General features: G+C 35.2%; 2 protein-coding genes across 4 annotated transcripts; one reads left to right on the forward strand and one right to left on the reverse strand.

Moving 5' to 3' along the window:
• Positions 1-258: 258 nt before the first annotated feature.
• LOC117568747 (circadian locomoter output cycles protein kaput) lies at positions 259-8,376 on the forward strand. 3 transcript variants are annotated; one of them, XM_034249572.2, is made up of 5 exons: positions 259-559; positions 4,205-4,395; positions 4,456-4,637; positions 4,698-5,262; positions 5,326-8,376. In XM_034249572.2, the coding sequence occupies exons 1-5, from the start codon at positions 522-524 to the stop codon at positions 7,548-7,550; spliced, it is 3,201 nt and encodes a 1,066-aa protein (XP_034105463.1). In that variant the 5' UTR covers positions 259-521; the 3' UTR covers positions 7,551-8,376. The 3 variants fall into 3 exon arrangements, with proteins under 3 accessions (XP_034105463.1, XP_034105464.1, XP_034105465.1); XM_034249573.2 differs by having other exon boundaries at positions 4,235-4,395; XM_034249574.2 differs by having other exon boundaries at positions 4,247-4,395.
• Positions 8,377-9,440: 1,064 nt separating this feature from the next.
• LOC117569785 (protein henna) lies at positions 9,441-15,257 on the reverse strand. Its single transcript, XM_034251085.1, has 5 exons — positions 15,139-15,257; positions 12,165-12,837; positions 10,983-11,245; positions 10,693-10,922; positions 9,441-9,666 (listed from the first exon to the last, which is right to left on the reverse strand). The coding sequence occupies exons 1-5, from the start codon at positions 15,166-15,168 to the stop codon at positions 9,504-9,506; spliced, it is 1,359 nt and encodes a 452-aa protein (XP_034106976.1). The 5' UTR covers positions 15,169-15,257; the 3' UTR covers positions 9,441-9,503.
• Positions 15,258-16,980: the final 1,723 nt, after the last annotated feature.

Here is a 16,980-nt window from a genome sequence, read left to right on the forward strand (position 1 = left end):
ACAGCGAAGTGAAGGATGCCACAAAGTATCTGTGTGGCATAGCTTTCTAGATGTGTGTATTTGTGTTGCGTGTCGTTGGCAAATGGTTTTGGGCGACAAGGCGACGCAGAAACTCAACTGCACTTGTTGCTGACGGTACGCGAAGCGCACGAAAATGAAACGCGAATAAATCTGCAAAAAAATTCCACAAAAAGTGATTTAAAAATATATTGAAATTTCAAAAATAGTTCAATTTTATTTTTTGTTATGCAGCCAGTGTTTAAGAAAAACAAAAGAAATACAAAATGTGGCACATGTTGCAGCATATTTCCATAAGCTGTTGTGTGAATGTGACCTAGAAGTGTAACAAACGCTTCAAATGCAATTACAAATTATGTAATTAATCAATCTACTAAGACAACTAAGGAAAATACATAAACTAAATAAAACATAAAACTACACAAATTTGTCGTGGAAATCTTTCGAAAAGGAAAATCAACTTGGAAGTGGACGTGGAAGTGGATTATCTAATAAATACGAAGATGGACGACGAGAGCGATGACAAGGATGATACGAAAAGGTGAGTTGACTTAAAGCAACTACGCACACACACACATACAGACTTAAACACACACACACATTAAAGAAAGACATGCATTTGACAGTTATGATTAGAAATGTGGTAGAAGAGATGTCGATACATTTTTTTCTGTTGTGGCCAATGACAATTCCATAAGCCGAGACGTAAAACAATTTTAGGAAAAATTCGCGAAGAAATTCGAAAGAAGAAGCAGCTGAGTTAACTGCTGGAGTTCGCATATTTCACTGCACGATTCGCTAAAGCAGAAAAGAAATAAGAAAAAAGAAAAGAAAACAGAAGTAACAGACACCGAGCTTGAGCTTAAGCTTCAGCTGCAGCATAACAATCAACAGGCAGAGGAGCAAAGCAATCAAAAAAAAAGTCGCATGAAATCCAATTCAGTTCTTTAATTAGTTGTAATTCGAGTGTGATTTGATTTTTGGCCACTGACCAAGCAACTCACAAAAATCTTCTCTCAACACACACAGACGTTGAGTACTTGTCCAACCACTTAATAATCATTATTATTCTCACCTCTCGTTCTCATTCTCATTCGCATTCCCATTCTCGTTATGTTATTTTTTGCCCTCTTTCGCTATTGCATAATATTTTGGCATTCGGCGATCGGGTTGCAATAAAAATATCAAATTAGTAACACAATCGCTTGGAAAACAACTCAACACGAACAAAAAAAAGTAGAAAAGAAATTTTAATAATATTCGTTGCTTAGTTGATTGTTAAACCCATCAAAGCTAATTCTTTAATAGAAGTATAATTTATAATTATCATTCCTAATCAATTTTAATAATATTTGTAGCTTAGTTCAGTGCTGAACATAATTTATTTGATTTATAGGGAATTTTAATAATACTTAAGAATTGAATTAACAAAGATAATATTTATAAATGTTTGTGAATAGAAACAAGCAAAATATTAATAACATTTGCTGCTTAGCTAAGCCTTCTACAAAAAAAGAGGGAAAATTTAGAACTCTTGAAATCTTTTTTTAAGGAAATAAAGCAAATTTTAACAATATTTGCTGCATAGTTGAGTGTTCAAACTATCAAAGCTAATTCTTTAATATGAATATAATTTATTATTATCATACATAATAAATTTTTATAATATTTGTTGCTTAGTTTAGTGCTGAACTTTATGTATTTGATTTAATTTGATTTCTAAAGGATTTTTATAATACTTAAGAATTGAACTAACAAAGATAATATTTATAAATGTTTGTGAATAGAAACAAGCAAAATTTTAATAACATTTGCTGCTTAGTTTAGTATTGAACTTAATTTAGATGATTTTATTTTAGTTGTAGGGAATTTTAATAATATTTACTGCATATTTAAGAATTTAATAAACAAGGCTAATATTTATAAAAGTTTGCGGATAGAAACACAAAAGAAAATTTTAATAATATTTGCTACTTAGCCAAGACTTCAAAAAGAAAAAGAGTATGGAAACTTAAATTTCTTGGAATCTATTTTAAGGAAATAAAGGCAAATTTTAACAGTATTTGTTGCATAGTTGAGAATTAAGGCAATCAAAGACAATACTTTTATATGTGTATAGTTTATAATTTATAATTATAATAAATTTTAATAATTATTATTGCATAGATAAGACTCGAACAAAGATGGCAAAAATATCTGAATACTTAAGTTACTATTTTTTATTGGAAAAGGATTTAAAAAGAGAAAAGGAAACTTAATTATTTTTTAGATTAGCTGAGAATCGAAAAAAAAACAAATTTTATATTCTAACATTTTTGTTTTTCCTATTATGCATTGGAATTTTAGTAATACTAAGTATTTAATTGGCTAACACTTTATTAATCAAAATTAATATGTTATATTTAAAAGCGTGTTTCTTATTATAATAAAGCGAGTATTCATGGAGAAATCAGATTAAAATAAATATTACATGTTTACAATTAAAAGGATTTAAAGAGACAAAAAGTAGCTGGGGAATCAGGATTTTCAGAACATAAAGGGAGTAACAAATAGTTTAATATTTGTTTATTGTTTAAATGTTACCATCATAAAGATAAGAAAGTTTTGACTAGAGACATGTTTATGGATCTATGTTAATAATGATTACATTAGACAAATTCATTAATTTCTTAATGCTAAACTTAGTTTATATTATTGCTTTAATATGTTAGTTCCAAATTCCAGTAAATTTCTATAATTTTTTTTATATATTAGATCGAATAGGTTAATGATTAATAGAAGAAACGGTGCCAATAATGATTCAATACTAGAAATTAATTCAGATGTTAATAGTAAGCTGAGATTCGATACTTTTGCAATTAACTATAATTTTAAAAGATAAAATTTCAATGCTAGTTAGTTTGTTGTATTTTAAAAACATTGCCTTGCATTTCTATATCTAGTTACTCTAATGAATAATATCTTCCACAATTTTAAAGCTTTTCAATAATTTTATAATATCTTATTATTGTTGTATGTAAGTTATCGAACTATGCAAACTCATTATAGAGTAATAAGTAGAGTCTATATAATTTAGAAGTTATTAAAATAATTTTATATGGTAAAATCCGGCTGCAGTGTTGGTTGACTATATGGTATATATTGTAGTATATTTAAAATGAAGTAGTATGAACTTATACCACACGTTTGCATACATTACATATTTTATCTAAATAAAATGTTTATAAAAATTCCAAAATCACTGTGGACCGACAGCTAAATAAATTTTAAATTCTTTGTCTCTGACTTACCTGCAATGCTCCTTCTACCTCTCCCTATCCCTTTCCCTCACATATTGTTTTGCTCTGTCGGCGAGTCGATTCATTTTCTTGACATACAGTTGTCAAATGCATAACTCCAGGCCCAAAAATGTTTGTCCTAGCGCAACAAATGCAAAGCGACAACAAGAGAAGAAGAAAACTGTTTGCCTCCCTTCCTCTCTCCACACACACACACACACACACACACACACACACACAGTTAAATACACATATCAGTGTATCAGTGTAAAGTGTGTGGAAAGGGAAAGGGAAAGAAGGTTAAGGAGAAGGGGTTGCTGGGGTAGCATATGGGTGGATTTGTCTAATAAACGCCAGACAAAAGCATCAATCGCACCACACACGTGGGTCATCGATACACAGAAAGAAAAAACGTGCATAAATTAAAAATAAAAAACTTACCCCTTTTATATATCAATTGCAATATTAGGATTGGAATTAAGGACCATCTCTACTTATTGAGCTAACAGAAACAACAACAGAAATATAGATTATAATTTTCAAAGAAAAAAATTTTTTTTTTTAAATCGAAAAGTTTTTCAAGATTTTCAATCTTATTGTCAATCTAGAAAAAAACATTCTTGAATCAAAATTTGAATCATAAAATAAGATATTTCTAATCTTAAAATGCAAATTTCGCATCAAAATCTTGATTTAAGATTGTCTTAACCTAAAAATTTATTTCAAGATTGTTTTCTTTTTAAGATCGAACAAATCTTAAATCACGATTTTTTTTAATCTAGACTTTTTCTCTCTGTGTAGATGAGCATCTGTTTTGGGGTGGTTAAAAAGTCCTTCATTCATTCATCTGTTTTGAGCTAATTTAACAATTTTTTACATATAATGAATACTTTTTTGCTTTGCCAAAGTTTTATCAGCGTTTTTTTGGTAATTCGCAGTCTTCTTTGCAGAAAATCACGCAACTTGAGCGAAAAAAAGCGACGGGATCAATTCAATTCGCTGGTCAATGATCTGAGTGCGTTGATCTCCACGTCCAATCGCAAGATGGACAAGTCGACGGTGCTCAAGTCGACCATAGCATTCTTGAAGAATCACAATGGTAAATAGAAGTTATCTTTCTTTAAAGTTTTCCCTTATTAAATTTGAAATACTTTTACAGAGGCAACGGATCGTTCGAAGGTGTTTGAGATACAACAAGACTGGAAGCCGACATATCTGACGAATGATGAGTTTACGCATTTAATGCTGGAGTCATTGGATGGTTTTATGATTGTGTTCAGCAGCTTGGGCTCCATATTCTATGCATCCGAAAGTATTACGTCGCAGCTGGGCTACTTGCCGGTAGGTGGCGCTACTTATCAACTTTGTAGTATGCAAACATTTATTTACTTTTCTCTACAGCATGAACTCTACAACATGAGCATTTACGATCTGGCTTATGAAATGGATCACGAGGCGCTGCTCAACATCTTTCTCAATCCCACGCCGGTGATTGAACCCCGTCAAACGGACATTAATGCCAGCAATCAAATCACATTCTACACTCATCTGAAACGAGGAGGGATTGAGAAAGTCGATGCCAATGCGTATGAGTTGGTCAAGTTTGTGGGCTACTTTCGCAACGATGCGAATACGAATGCCGGATCGAGTTCGGATAGTCAGAGCAGCTCGAGTCAAACGCTCCCGCGCATCTTTCAGAACAATCCCAGCGTCGAGGTGGACAAGAAGCTGGTGTTTGTGGGCACGGGACGAATACAGACGCCGCAGTTGATACGCGAGATGAGCATCATTGATCCGACGAGCAATGAGTTCACCTCGAAGCACAGCATGGAATGGAAGTTTCTCTTTCTCGATCATCGAGCGCCCCCGATTATCGGTTATATGCCCTTTGAGGTGCTTGGGACTTCGGGTTATGATTACTATCACTTCGATGATCTCGACAGCATTGTCGCCTGCCACGAGGAATGTATGTAAGCCGCAGTGTGAACCCAACAAACTTTTCCTTAAACTTTTTATTTTCTTTTCACAGTGCGTCAGACGGGGGAAGGAAAGTCTTGTTACTATCGATTTCTCACCAAGGGTCAACAATGGATCTGGTTGCAAACGGATTACTATGTGAGCTATCATCAGTATAATTCAAAGCCCGATTATGTTGTGTGTACGCACAAGGTTGTCAGCTATGCGGAGGTGATCAAGCAACATCACAAGGAGAAGGAACGCGAGAAGACGCATTCGATTAAAGGACACACTTCGAATTCGAATAGCAGCAAATGCGCCTCGGCTACAACAACGTTGCGTGACTTTGAGTTGACCAATCAGACTTTGGATAGTCCGCTCTTAGGGAATTCACTGGCCAATCTGAGCAACGAAGGCGCCACAGCAACTGTTGCTGCTGCTGCCAGCTCACCTCCCATCGACTCTTCTCCCATGTGGTCAACGGCAGCGGCGCCTGCTTCGAGTTCGTGCCTCATCAATCCGCTGAAGACTTCGCGACCCGCCTCGAGTTATGGCAACATTAGTTCAACGGGCATTTCACCGAAAGCCAAGCGCAAATGTTACTTCTACAACAATCGAGGGAATGAATCCGATTCGACGTCGATGTCTGCGGATTCGGTGACCAGTCGACAATCGCTGATGACGCACGTGAGTTCGGTGAGTCAGCGACAGCGATCGCATCACCATGGACGCGAGCACAGTCAACAGCATCAAATGCAACAGCAGCAGCAACAACATCAGCAGCAACAACAGCAGCAGCAGCAACAACAGCAGCAGCAACAACAACAGCAGCAGCAACATCAGCTCGCACATCATCATCTGCAGCCAGGACAACCAAAGTTGGTGCCCATGTTGCCGCTGGCACCCACGCAAATTGTCACCAACAATGCGTGTCAGTTTCCGCAATCAAATTACCCGCTGACCAGCCCCCAATTGGTTGCTCCCAGTTTTCTTGAGCCACCGCAATACCTCACAGCCATCTCGATGCAACCGGTGATGGCGCAATTTCCTGTTGCTCCCGTGTTGTCGCCGTTGCCCGTGCCGATGCCCATGTCAACGATGCCGGTGCCAGCAGCCACACAGCAGGAGTTGTTGTCGGGTGCTGCTGCCGCTGCTGCTGCGGCTGCTGTGGTGATGACGCCAACGCAGAGTCAACTTCAGGATCAGTTGCAGCGAAAACACGATGAACTGCAAAAGTTGATCATGCAGCAGCAGGATGAATTGCGCATTGTGTCCGAGCAACTGTTGCTGGCGCGCTACACTTACCTGCAACCCATGATGCCCATGGGCTTTGCTGCCAGCAACATGGCTGCAGCAGCCGCTGCTGGTGCGAGCGTGCAACGTAACTTCAATTTCAGTGGCAGCAATGCAGTTGAGCCGCAGTTTAATCAGTATGGATTTGCTTTGAATTCGGAGCAGATGTTGAATCAACAGGATCAGCAAATGTTGATGCAACAGCAGCAGAATCTGCACAATCAGCAGCAGCACAATCACAACATGCAACAGCAGCAGCAGCAAAGTCAGCAACAATTGCAGTTGCAGCCACAACAGCAGCAGCAGCAAACGAGCAACATGTTGTCTCGAGAGGACATGGAAGACATTGACGCCCTTCTCAATCTATCTCCTTTGCAATCGCTTGGCCAGCAGCTCAGCGGCAGCAACAACAACAACAATAACAACAACGGCAGCAGCAACAATCAGAACTTTAACAACAGCAGCCAGCAAAACAATAGCAGCAACAACCAGAGCAGCAACAGTAACAACAACGCCAGCAATAATAATAACAACAACAACAGCAGCTCGAATGTGCCGCAGAATACGAATGAGGATTCATTGCTTTCCTACATGCAAATGGCAACCGAGTCGAGTCCTTCGCTCAACTTTCACATGGGCATCAGCGACGATGGCTCCGAGACGCACAGCGAGGACAACAAAATGCTGCACAGCTCGAGTCAACTGCATCAGCAACAACAGCAGCAACAACAGCAGCAACAACAACAGCAGCAACAAATGTTGCAGCAACAACAGCAGCAGCAACAGCAACAGCAACAACAGCAGCAACAGCAACAACAGCAGCAACAGTTACTGCAACAACAGCAACAAAGCAACAACTTTTTCAATTCGAATCCATTTCAATCGCTCAGCAATCAGAACCAAAGCCAGTTGCCCAACGAACTCGAGATATTGCCGTATCAAATGTCGCAGGAGCAATCGCAGAATTTGTTCAATTCACCGCATACGGCGAGCAGCAGTCAATAGCAAATGGTTAATCTGGGGGCGTGGCATGCGCCTTGATATCCAAATTCCTTAAGCTCATGCGTAAGTAGAAGTAGTAGCATCATAGTCAAAAGTAGTCAAGTACCACGCTGCGTATGATTGATAATGCAAAGTCTCAGCTGATGGCTCTCTGTATCGAATAACCCGAAAATCTATAGTTGTAGATCTCAACTGACTGAGTACTCCTTAAACCTTAAATCGTTAATCCTTAAATTCATTGTTTAGAGTTTTGTGCGTTCTCAAAAAAGTATGTAAAGTATACTAAGTAAGTTTTTAATTTTTAAGTAGTCGTGTTGATTAGGAACATCGCCCATCGCTTCAATTAGTTACAATTTTATCCAGTAAGTGTCTGGCAAGCTGGCACCAACAGGGATCTCTGATATCAAATCGAAAAACAAAACTATATCATAATAATATTTGTATGTTAAATGTAAATTAAATTGTAATTGTAAATATATAGATTCTAGTTTATTATTATTTTAAAGACTGACTGCAGTAAAGGGTTTTCTTTTATTGTAAATCATTTGTTGATTGTATATAATTTTAAATATATTGTATATCTAAGTAGTCGATAAGTCAACACTCAGGTTGAGATTGCAACTGAATTATTTGCTGTGAACATTTTGCAAACAAAACAAAACAAAAAACCACATTTATTATTTTTTAAGAGAAGTTTCGGCTTCTCACTCTATGATTAGTATTCAAAATTCCACATTGAATAAGTTGAAAAAAAAGAAAGGGAATTTTTCATTCTATTCGAAAGAGCCAAATGCTAAGAACTTAACCTTATTCAACTCACGATCACGATCACGATCACTTGTTAAACCAGAAGTAATTTGCTAAGCTTAGTTCTAAACATTCCTGTACATACCTATACAAAAATATACAATATACAACTCTAATTATACAAGGTGCATTCCAAAGTAAACAGGACTTTTAACAAAAAGACAGAATAAATAGCTTTTTCGGCAAAATCAATTTATATTATTCAAAATAGTCTCCTTCTGCTTTAATACAGCTTTTTACACGGTCCGAAAGCAAGTCGAACGAGTGTTTCAGCTCGTTGCCCGGTATGGCCTCCAGTATGCCGGTGCAAGCCTTTTGAATGGCCTCGACGTCTGCATAACGCTTTCCTTTCATCGGCAAATGCATTTTTCCGAAAAGGTAGAAGTCGCACGGTGCAATATCAGTTGAATACGGGGAGTGGTTCATGGTTAAAATGTGATTTTTGGTCAAATAGTCGGTCCTTCGAATGTTTAATTCTGAGCAATTTTTGGACGTCAGTCAATTTGTGCCGAACAAACCGTGCACACACCCAAATGTTCGGTCAAAATGCGATAAATCGATGTTTTGGAGATGTTCAATTCTATTTCCATTAATTTCAATAATGATTTCGTCTGATTTTTTATGAATTTACGCACAGTTTCGATGGAATTTTCGGTGATCACGGATTTTGGTTGGCCCACATGTTCATCGTCATTTATGTCCTTACGATCACTTTGAAAACGTTGAAACCACTCGTGCACTCTGCTACGGGATAAGCAACCATCGCCATAAACTTGTTTCATCAATTGAAACGTTTCGGTAAAAGTTTTAAAACAAAATTTAGTGTTGGGTTTTTTGTTCGAAGCTCATTCTCGCACCGATGACAAAAACATACTGACACTTAAAAGGCAATAACTTCACTTCCAATAGATGAAATGTCATGAAATTTTTACTGGAAGTCGATAAAGGATAGCAGATTCTAACGCACCAGTTGACATAAATATGGCGCCACCAGAGGGCGCTAGATTCAAAAAGTCCTGTTTACTTTGGAATGCACCATGTAGTTCTCTGTAAATAACTACAAATAAACAAATGACAAAAATGATGTAAAACGAATAATTGATAGCATTTATTTAATATGTATAATATAGTATCATCGAATAAGGAAACTTAAACGCGTAGCTTGACAATCGCATTCTGCAGTATCTGAAACTCCGAATTGATGTTGTTCATCAGATTGTTAATCTGCGGCTTCGAGTCCAACACCTCAATGCTCTGTGTGTAAGCATTGTAGCGCACACCAAAAGGACGTGGAATCGAATTGGCAAATTTGCTAGGGGAAAAAAAGATAAGAAAGATATTATTCAGATAATGTCAATAATTTATTTTAAAATAATGGGTTAGATGTCTGTTCTCAATTAATATAAACAAGTAAGAAAGCTACACTCGAGACTGCTCGACGGTGAGATACCCGCTACATATTTTTAATGAAAGCAAAGAAAGTGCTAAAGTATTCTTAAAAGCATACCATATTATTATATACCAAAAAATACTACCATATGATGAAGATTTTATTTTGTGTATATTGAACATAGTAGTATTATTCTTAAAACATTCCAAATGAATATATTGAAGAAATACTAAAATATATACCAAGTTTTGGTATTTGGTATACACTGAAAAGGTTAATATAAGTTCATAAAATAGACAAAAAATAATATCATTTATATATCATATAACAAACCTAATTAATATACTAAAATATTATATCAAACACCGAGGGCTACATTTGAATTATATTAAAAATTATAGTACTATTTCTGTGGTATATTAATATACCACACATACTAACATATACTAAAGTCTATATGTGGTATATATTGAAAATGGTAGTACAATTCTTTAAATATACTATAAAATTACTAACATACATATACCAAAGTAAACATTTGGTATATATTGAAAATGGTAATTTTATTTTTGAAATATACGTAATTAATATTCTGGAAAAATACTAACATATACCGAAGCCAACATTTGGTATGTACTTAAAATGGTAGAAATTTTTTTTTAAAATATACCGAATTATTTGGCTGTATTTGGTATATGTTAAAAGTAGTAATATAAACCAAATGAATATATCATAAAATACTAACATATACCGCAAGCTGCATTTGGTATATAATTATAGTATTATTCTAAAAAATACCAACATATGACATAGGCTATATTTTATATATACTGAAAATAGGTACCGGGTATTCTACAGTCGAGTAGACTCAACTGTAGCTTTCTTGTTTATATTAATCGATATTATTAAAATTGATTTGAGCTTCGATATAACTTAAAAGCAACTTACATAGTCTTCTCCTTGGCACTCTCGAAGCTGTCGGCCACATAGTAAAGCGGCTGGAACTGCGTGATGGGATATTTGGTAATGCCCGTGATCTCTGGCTCAAAGTCCTTAAGCTGCGGCTTGTCGGTCAAACAATATTCCAGCTCGCCATAAGAAGAGAGCAAACCAGCGCCAAAGGCTTTGAGTTCGCCTTCCTGACGGCACATGCCATACTCCACAGTGAACCAGAAGATCTATTAAAATCAGAAATTAATTAAACTATATTTACAAATAACTATTTTAGGACAACTTACAGTTGACAGCTTCTCAATGTAGTCATCGGGTGCACCCAAAGAAGCGAGTCCGATTTCCTGACTGAACTGAGCAAAAGCTGGATCGGCAAAGAGCGGAACATGACCCAAGAGTTCGTGGCACACATCCGGCTCTGGAGTGTACATCGGCTTGCTGGGATGACGGATGTACTGCGTGGAGTGGAAGACGCGGAAGGCGAGGCCAGCGAGGAAATCGCGAGAGCTCAGCAAACCAGCCACGGGACGCAAAGTGAAACCAGTGCAATCTAGTAAAGAAATATACAAAAATGAATAAATAAGTACTATGATAATATCATTATTTTGGTAACTAAAGAAATGTAAATGTACAAAAAACAATAAATAAATATATGAAATTTATTTTTAAGGAACAAAATAAAGTAACTGCAGGAGAAGTGAACTATTTCTTTCTTTTTTCATTAAAGAAAGTATTATGTTATTTTATAGAATTATAAGTTGTATTTTTATAATAAAAAAGTAAAATTGTTTGTCATATAATTTAAAAATCAGTCAGTGTTTGAGCAAAGAATAAATTGTCTCAACAAAATTACAGAATAATTCATGAAAAGTTGTCTAATGAAAATATCAGAATCACTATTATCTAAAAGATAATATATATAAAATACAATTAAAAATACAATTACAATTTTATTAATTCGCTCCAAAATGATGACTACTTAATTTATTATTGTTTAAGAATTAATTATTCCTATTTAAGTTTTACTTTCCTGCTCAAATATTGAACTTACATATGTGAGAAGATCTGATAGTCATTGCAAAATGAAAATAGAGAATGTTTTATAAGATTTTAACTATGAAATTTTAAATTCTTTACAAATTTTTGTATAGACAGTATTATGACTCCTGAGAATGTTTTTGATCGGATTAAAATTGTATAAGTTATTAAAGAAAAACTTTTATATGGCAAATTACGCCTACTGCAATGGCATCTTAGCTGCTTTGGCCACCAATCTCTTATACTTTGACCTCTATGGTATAATTTCGAAGTACTTCATCGATATAGCAAATATGCCCTTCGGTATATACATATTTCAGAATTTCTGGTGTATGTGTGTATTTGGTATATTTTAAGAATAGCACCGCATTGTTTTACCTTTGTACCTTTCTAACTTATTTTTATATAAATAAGAGTTATCCCTCACTTACCCCTTAGGAAGTTGGATACATCCTCCAGCTGGGGAATGTTGTCCTCACGGAAGCCGCAGTTGTCGACAAGCAATGGAAAGACGTGATTGTATTCACGGCAAGCGTGCGTCTTGTAGAGCTTGGTCAGATTGCGAAAGATGATGCCCCAAGTCTCGATCTCCTCCTTGCTGTAGTCGACGTGCGGCAACGGCTCCCCGTGCTTGTAGTTGTAGGCGATGTCTGCAAAGTACTTGCGACGTTTGCGGTACTCGGGATCCGTGAAACCGGGATGATCCGAATCGAGTTCAGCGCCATAGCTCAGAATCTGATTAGCGAAGCGATCGAGATCACGTATACGACGTGGAAACCAGGGCACAGCAGTTGCGTTGTCCTTGTAATCGCGAGAGATGATGTTGAAGTAAACACATTGCTCGCGGAGATCGGCAATAGCTTTGCCCAAGGCGCCAGTTTTGCCATCGCACTCCACAAAGAATTCGTAGCCGGGAACACGGAGTGAAGAACGTGATTCGATGTGCACGAGATTGATGTCGTGCTGCTTGAAGATGCCCAAGGCATTGGCCAAGGCGCCGCTGGACAACGAAGAGTCCTTGGGCGAGAAGAGGAGGCAAGTGTTGCGTGCCTCTTGAATATCAACGCCCTCGGCAATGTAGGCGGAGTCCTCGATGCGCGTTGGCTAATCACGAGCAAATTAAGCAATTAATTTTATTAGAATTGGAATTGGAATCTCTTATCAATTAAATGGAAAGCACTTTTGCATAATCTGCTGCCTATCAGCATTACGAATTGCGAATGTGTAATCGGGAATTTTCACGAGACTTAAACAACCCGTCAATCAATCAGCAATAACTATATACACAAAGAAAGACTAAATAATAAAATAATAAATTGTAACTTGTGTTGTAAACAGATATTAGCGTCATTGACAGTTCGACGATTGATAGATCCAGTTACAAAGGTCAACGTCAGCCCAAGATTCGCCTCATTGCAAATGCATATCGAAGGTTTCCCACTCCAACCACAATGTTCTAATGCAGGGCCAGAAAATTGCCTCTGATTGCCTTGAACTTGTGTTAACCTATTAACAAGGTTGTTTTGAGGTTCAATTTGGCTTTGAGATAAAAACTCTTCGAATTTTGAAGGTTTCATTGAGGTTGGAAGTTTTAGAAATTGTTTGCAAAGTTTTTAAAAAATATGTAGTTAAAAAATAACGATTTTAAAATTATAGATTCTTTATGGGATTCTTTAATCAGCAACAACGAAAAATAAAAGTATATTGTTTTTTAAACCACAATGTTCTAATGCAGGGCCAGAACATTACTTCTTATTGCCTTGAACTTGTGTTAACCTATTAACAAGGTTGTTTTGAGGTTTGATTTGGCTTTGAATACAAGTAACATAAATGAAAACTCTTCTTCGATATTTTAAAGGTTTCATTGAGGTTGGAAGTTTTAAAAATTGTTTGCAATGTTTTTAAAAAAGATGTAGTTAAAAAATAACGATTTTAAAATTATAGATTCTTTATGATTCTTTATCAGTAAAAACGAAAAATAAAATTATGTTGTTTCTTAAACCACAATGTTCTAATGCAGGGCCAGAACATTGCCTCTTATTGCCTTGAACTCGTGTTAACCTATTAACAAGGTTGCTCTGAGGTTCGAATTGGCTTTGAATTGAATACAAGATAAACTCTGCTTCGATATTTTGAGGGTTTCATTGAGGTAGGAAGTTTTAGAAATTATTTGCAACGTTTTTAAAAAAGAAATCGTTAAATAATATCGATATTAAATTAAATTAAATATTGAAGATTCTTTATGGAATTCTTTAATCAGTAAAAATGAAAAATAAAATTATATTGTTTTTTAAACAGGGCCAGAACATTGCCTCTTTTGACTTGAGCTTGTGTTAACCAATTAAAAGGGTTACTGTGAGGTTTGATTTGGCTTTGAATGTAACTAAAGATAAACACTCCACCGATGTTTTGAAGGCTTTTTTTTGAGGTATGAAGATTTAGAAATTGTTTGAAATGTTTTTAAAAAAGATATCATTGAAATCTTTGAATTCAACTAACGTAAAACTCTTCTCATCGAAATTTCTTTAATTTGTATTATTTAAAGCCGTTATTTTGAAGGTTTCTTTGAACTTGGATTTCATATTGAATATATGCATGCCTTTTATACGATTTTAGAAATTATTTGTAAATTATTTTTAATAAATATATTATTAAGATCATGCCAATATATTATATATTTTTATACTTTGTTGTTGAAGCGCTGATTTATAATAAGTATCAAATTAAAAATTATTGCTTGCGGCTTTATTACTTGTTTCTATTCTCTAAGGTTATATTTAGCTTTTAATGCAATAAAAAATACGGTACTTTTTAACATAAAAATATTTTGAAATTGATTGTGATATTTTATTATGCCATTATATTATTCAGCTTATCATTATTGAGCATATTTTATAGATTTTATTCATAGTAAAAACGAAATTTAGTTTTATAGGTTAGAGATCAACTAATTTGTAACGGCAAAATTCACAACCCATTTCAATTAAAATTCAGAACTTAGTTTTGTTTTTAAGACATTATAATTGAGATTACGCTGAAGCTCGATTTAGCTTTGAACGAACTTAAAAATACACACCCTTCTTTTTTTTAAATTTAGAAATTATTTGTGTTTTTTAATTATGCCAATTCATTATACAGCTCATCGTTATTGAGCACATTCTCTAAGAGTTTATTCATAATAAATATCAAATTAAAAATTATAGATTAGTAACATGATTTCTTTTGTTTCTTTTATTCATGTGATGATTTGAAATCTCGAATTTAATTGTTCCACTTTCTTTCAATAATATTATTTACTTCAAGGTTATGAATTTTGGCTTTTACGTGACGCGTTTTAAATTGTTGTTTTAGCAAAGTATATTATAGATGGAAAATAAATGCTATTACTGCGTAGTCCACACCAACCTTATCGAAGGAGACTTGACGTTGGTACATTTTGCACTCACTGACGATGATGTTCGAAAACAACGAAAATAACAATGCGAACGCACCGAACAGCACACGATTTAAAACTGATTTGATTTTTCAGTTAGTCGAGCGTTTAAATAGACTTCGCTTCGCCATCAGCAGCAGCAGCAGCAACCGAAGCAGCAACAGTAGCTAAGCGCTAATCTTTGAGACAATAACAAAAATGAATAATAAAAAAAAGAAATACTAAAAACAATAACAACACAATAAACAATACGAGTCGAGAACAGAAAGTAATACAACGAGCCTATCGAGCGGTTAAACGATGATCAGAGGCAGAGAACAGCATCCACATCCATTGAAATGAAATCGAACTCTCGAGGGTTATCAGCTCTGGATGGAGTCTAGATAGGCCTCGGTGTTCAGTTCTCTAAATGATGCTAAATATGTTATATATTATTAATTCTTATGCTTTTGCTCTTATCGTCAGCTTGTGCGCTGCTTGTGGTCTATGTTTTTGGGGCTATTTTTGCACAAGACTCGTATCACAATCAAAATCGAAATCTAAATAGTGGAATAATTCAATGAATTCTAATGACAAGTTCTAACCAAACGAGTTCAACGGCATTTCTGGGCAATTATTGGAAGTAAATAAACTTTAAAAATTCAGAGCTTTCTAAAACTGGCATTATTCCACATCCACAACCGAACTGAAGTTGAGATTCTACTGCCGAACAACCTGTCCAAAGTTTTCAGCACAAAGTTTTTCAAACTGCTTTTGTTTTAGTCATTTTCTGCTATGGCGTCGCTCTGCTTTGTGCTTATCAATTAACTAGACGTTCAACCGATTTACAGACTTGCAAAATCAGCTTTCAGTCAATCAACGAGGCCGCTGTTAAAACACACACACGTGTGGAACTTGTTTGCTGTTTGCTTTGTTTTGTGGATCGCATTTTAAGCATCGACTAACTTGCGACTCAGCTGCAGCTCAGTTGTATCTCTTCTCTTCGGTCTGCGGCTCGGCGAGATTGTGCAGCTCCACATTTTGTTGTATGACACATGTAAGGTCAGCATATTTCGGCTCTTTTTAATGCGTGACTATTGTCTGTTTCACTACACAACCCAAAACATACAAAATCTGATGCAATATGCCATGGATTTTACGCCAAATGTAACTACGACTTTAGTTTCTTATTTATTAACATTTAAATAATTTGATTATCAGCCAAAAGTATTCTAAAATATAGTTGATGCTGATTTATTTTTTATCATTTAAATAATTTGATTAGCAGATGAAAGTGTGCTTTCATACAGATTTTTATGAAGCTGATTGATACTCATTGTTAGCAATCGGCCTTGCGATTTGAGCAATTCTAAAATTTAAAATTTCAAAATTTACAAGGAAATCATTAAGATATCTTTTTTTTTGCATAGTTCTCATTTACAAATGTATTTAAAGATTTTCAGAAGGATACACTTTTTAGTAATTACAGAAAGCAGGGCTATAAATTCACTTTCCCAATTGTTAAAAAAACAAGTAAGAAAGCTACAGTCGAGTGTACTCGACTGTGAGATACCCGCTACCCATTTTGAATAAAAGAAATATATTTTGCGGTATTTTTGTCAAAATATACCGAATATACTGCAAAAATACTATAAATACCAAATGGTAGACGGCAAAATGTACCAGATTGTCGGCCAAAGCAACTAAGAGCCCTTGTAAGTAGGCGTCTTTGCCCATACAAAAGTATTTCAGGAATCATAACTACTATAGTAATTATTGTATATACCAACCAATTTGCAACTCTAGCTTTAAAATTACGCTTGTTACTCGATTTT

Source organism: Drosophila albomicans, chromosome 3 (assembly GCF_009650485.2).
Source record: "Drosophila albomicans strain 15112-1751.03 chromosome 3, ASM965048v2, whole genome shotgun sequence".
In the NCBI taxonomy this organism is placed as follows: Eukaryota; Metazoa; Arthropoda; class Insecta; order Diptera; family Drosophilidae; genus Drosophila; species Drosophila albomicans.

Excerpts from the sequence above, each read along its gene's own strand:
- LOC117569785 (XM_034251085.1), bottom strand. The coding sequence starts at position 15,168 with ATGTACCAACGTCAAGTCTCCTTCGATAAG. Across the intron at positions 12,838-15,138 it reads GTCAAGTCTCCTTCGATAAG|CCAACGCGCATCGAGGACTC; the intron begins GTTGGTGTGGAC and ends GCTCGTGATTAG. Across the intron at positions 9,667-10,692 it reads AGTGCCAAGGAGAAGACTAT|CAAATTTGCCAATTCGATTC; the intron begins GTAAGTTGCTTT and ends TTTTTCCCCTAG.
- LOC117568747 (XM_034249572.2), top strand. The coding sequence starts at position 522 with ATGGACGACGAGAGCGATGACAAGGATGATACGAAAAG. Across the intron at positions 560-4,204 it reads GACAAGGATGATACGAAAAG|TTTTATCAGCGTTTTTTTGG; the intron begins GTGAGTTGACTT and ends GCTTTGCCAAAG. Across the intron at positions 5,263-5,325 it reads TGTCGCCTGCCACGAGGAAT|TGCGTCAGACGGGGGAAGGA; the intron begins GTATGTAAGCCG and ends TTCTTTTCACAG.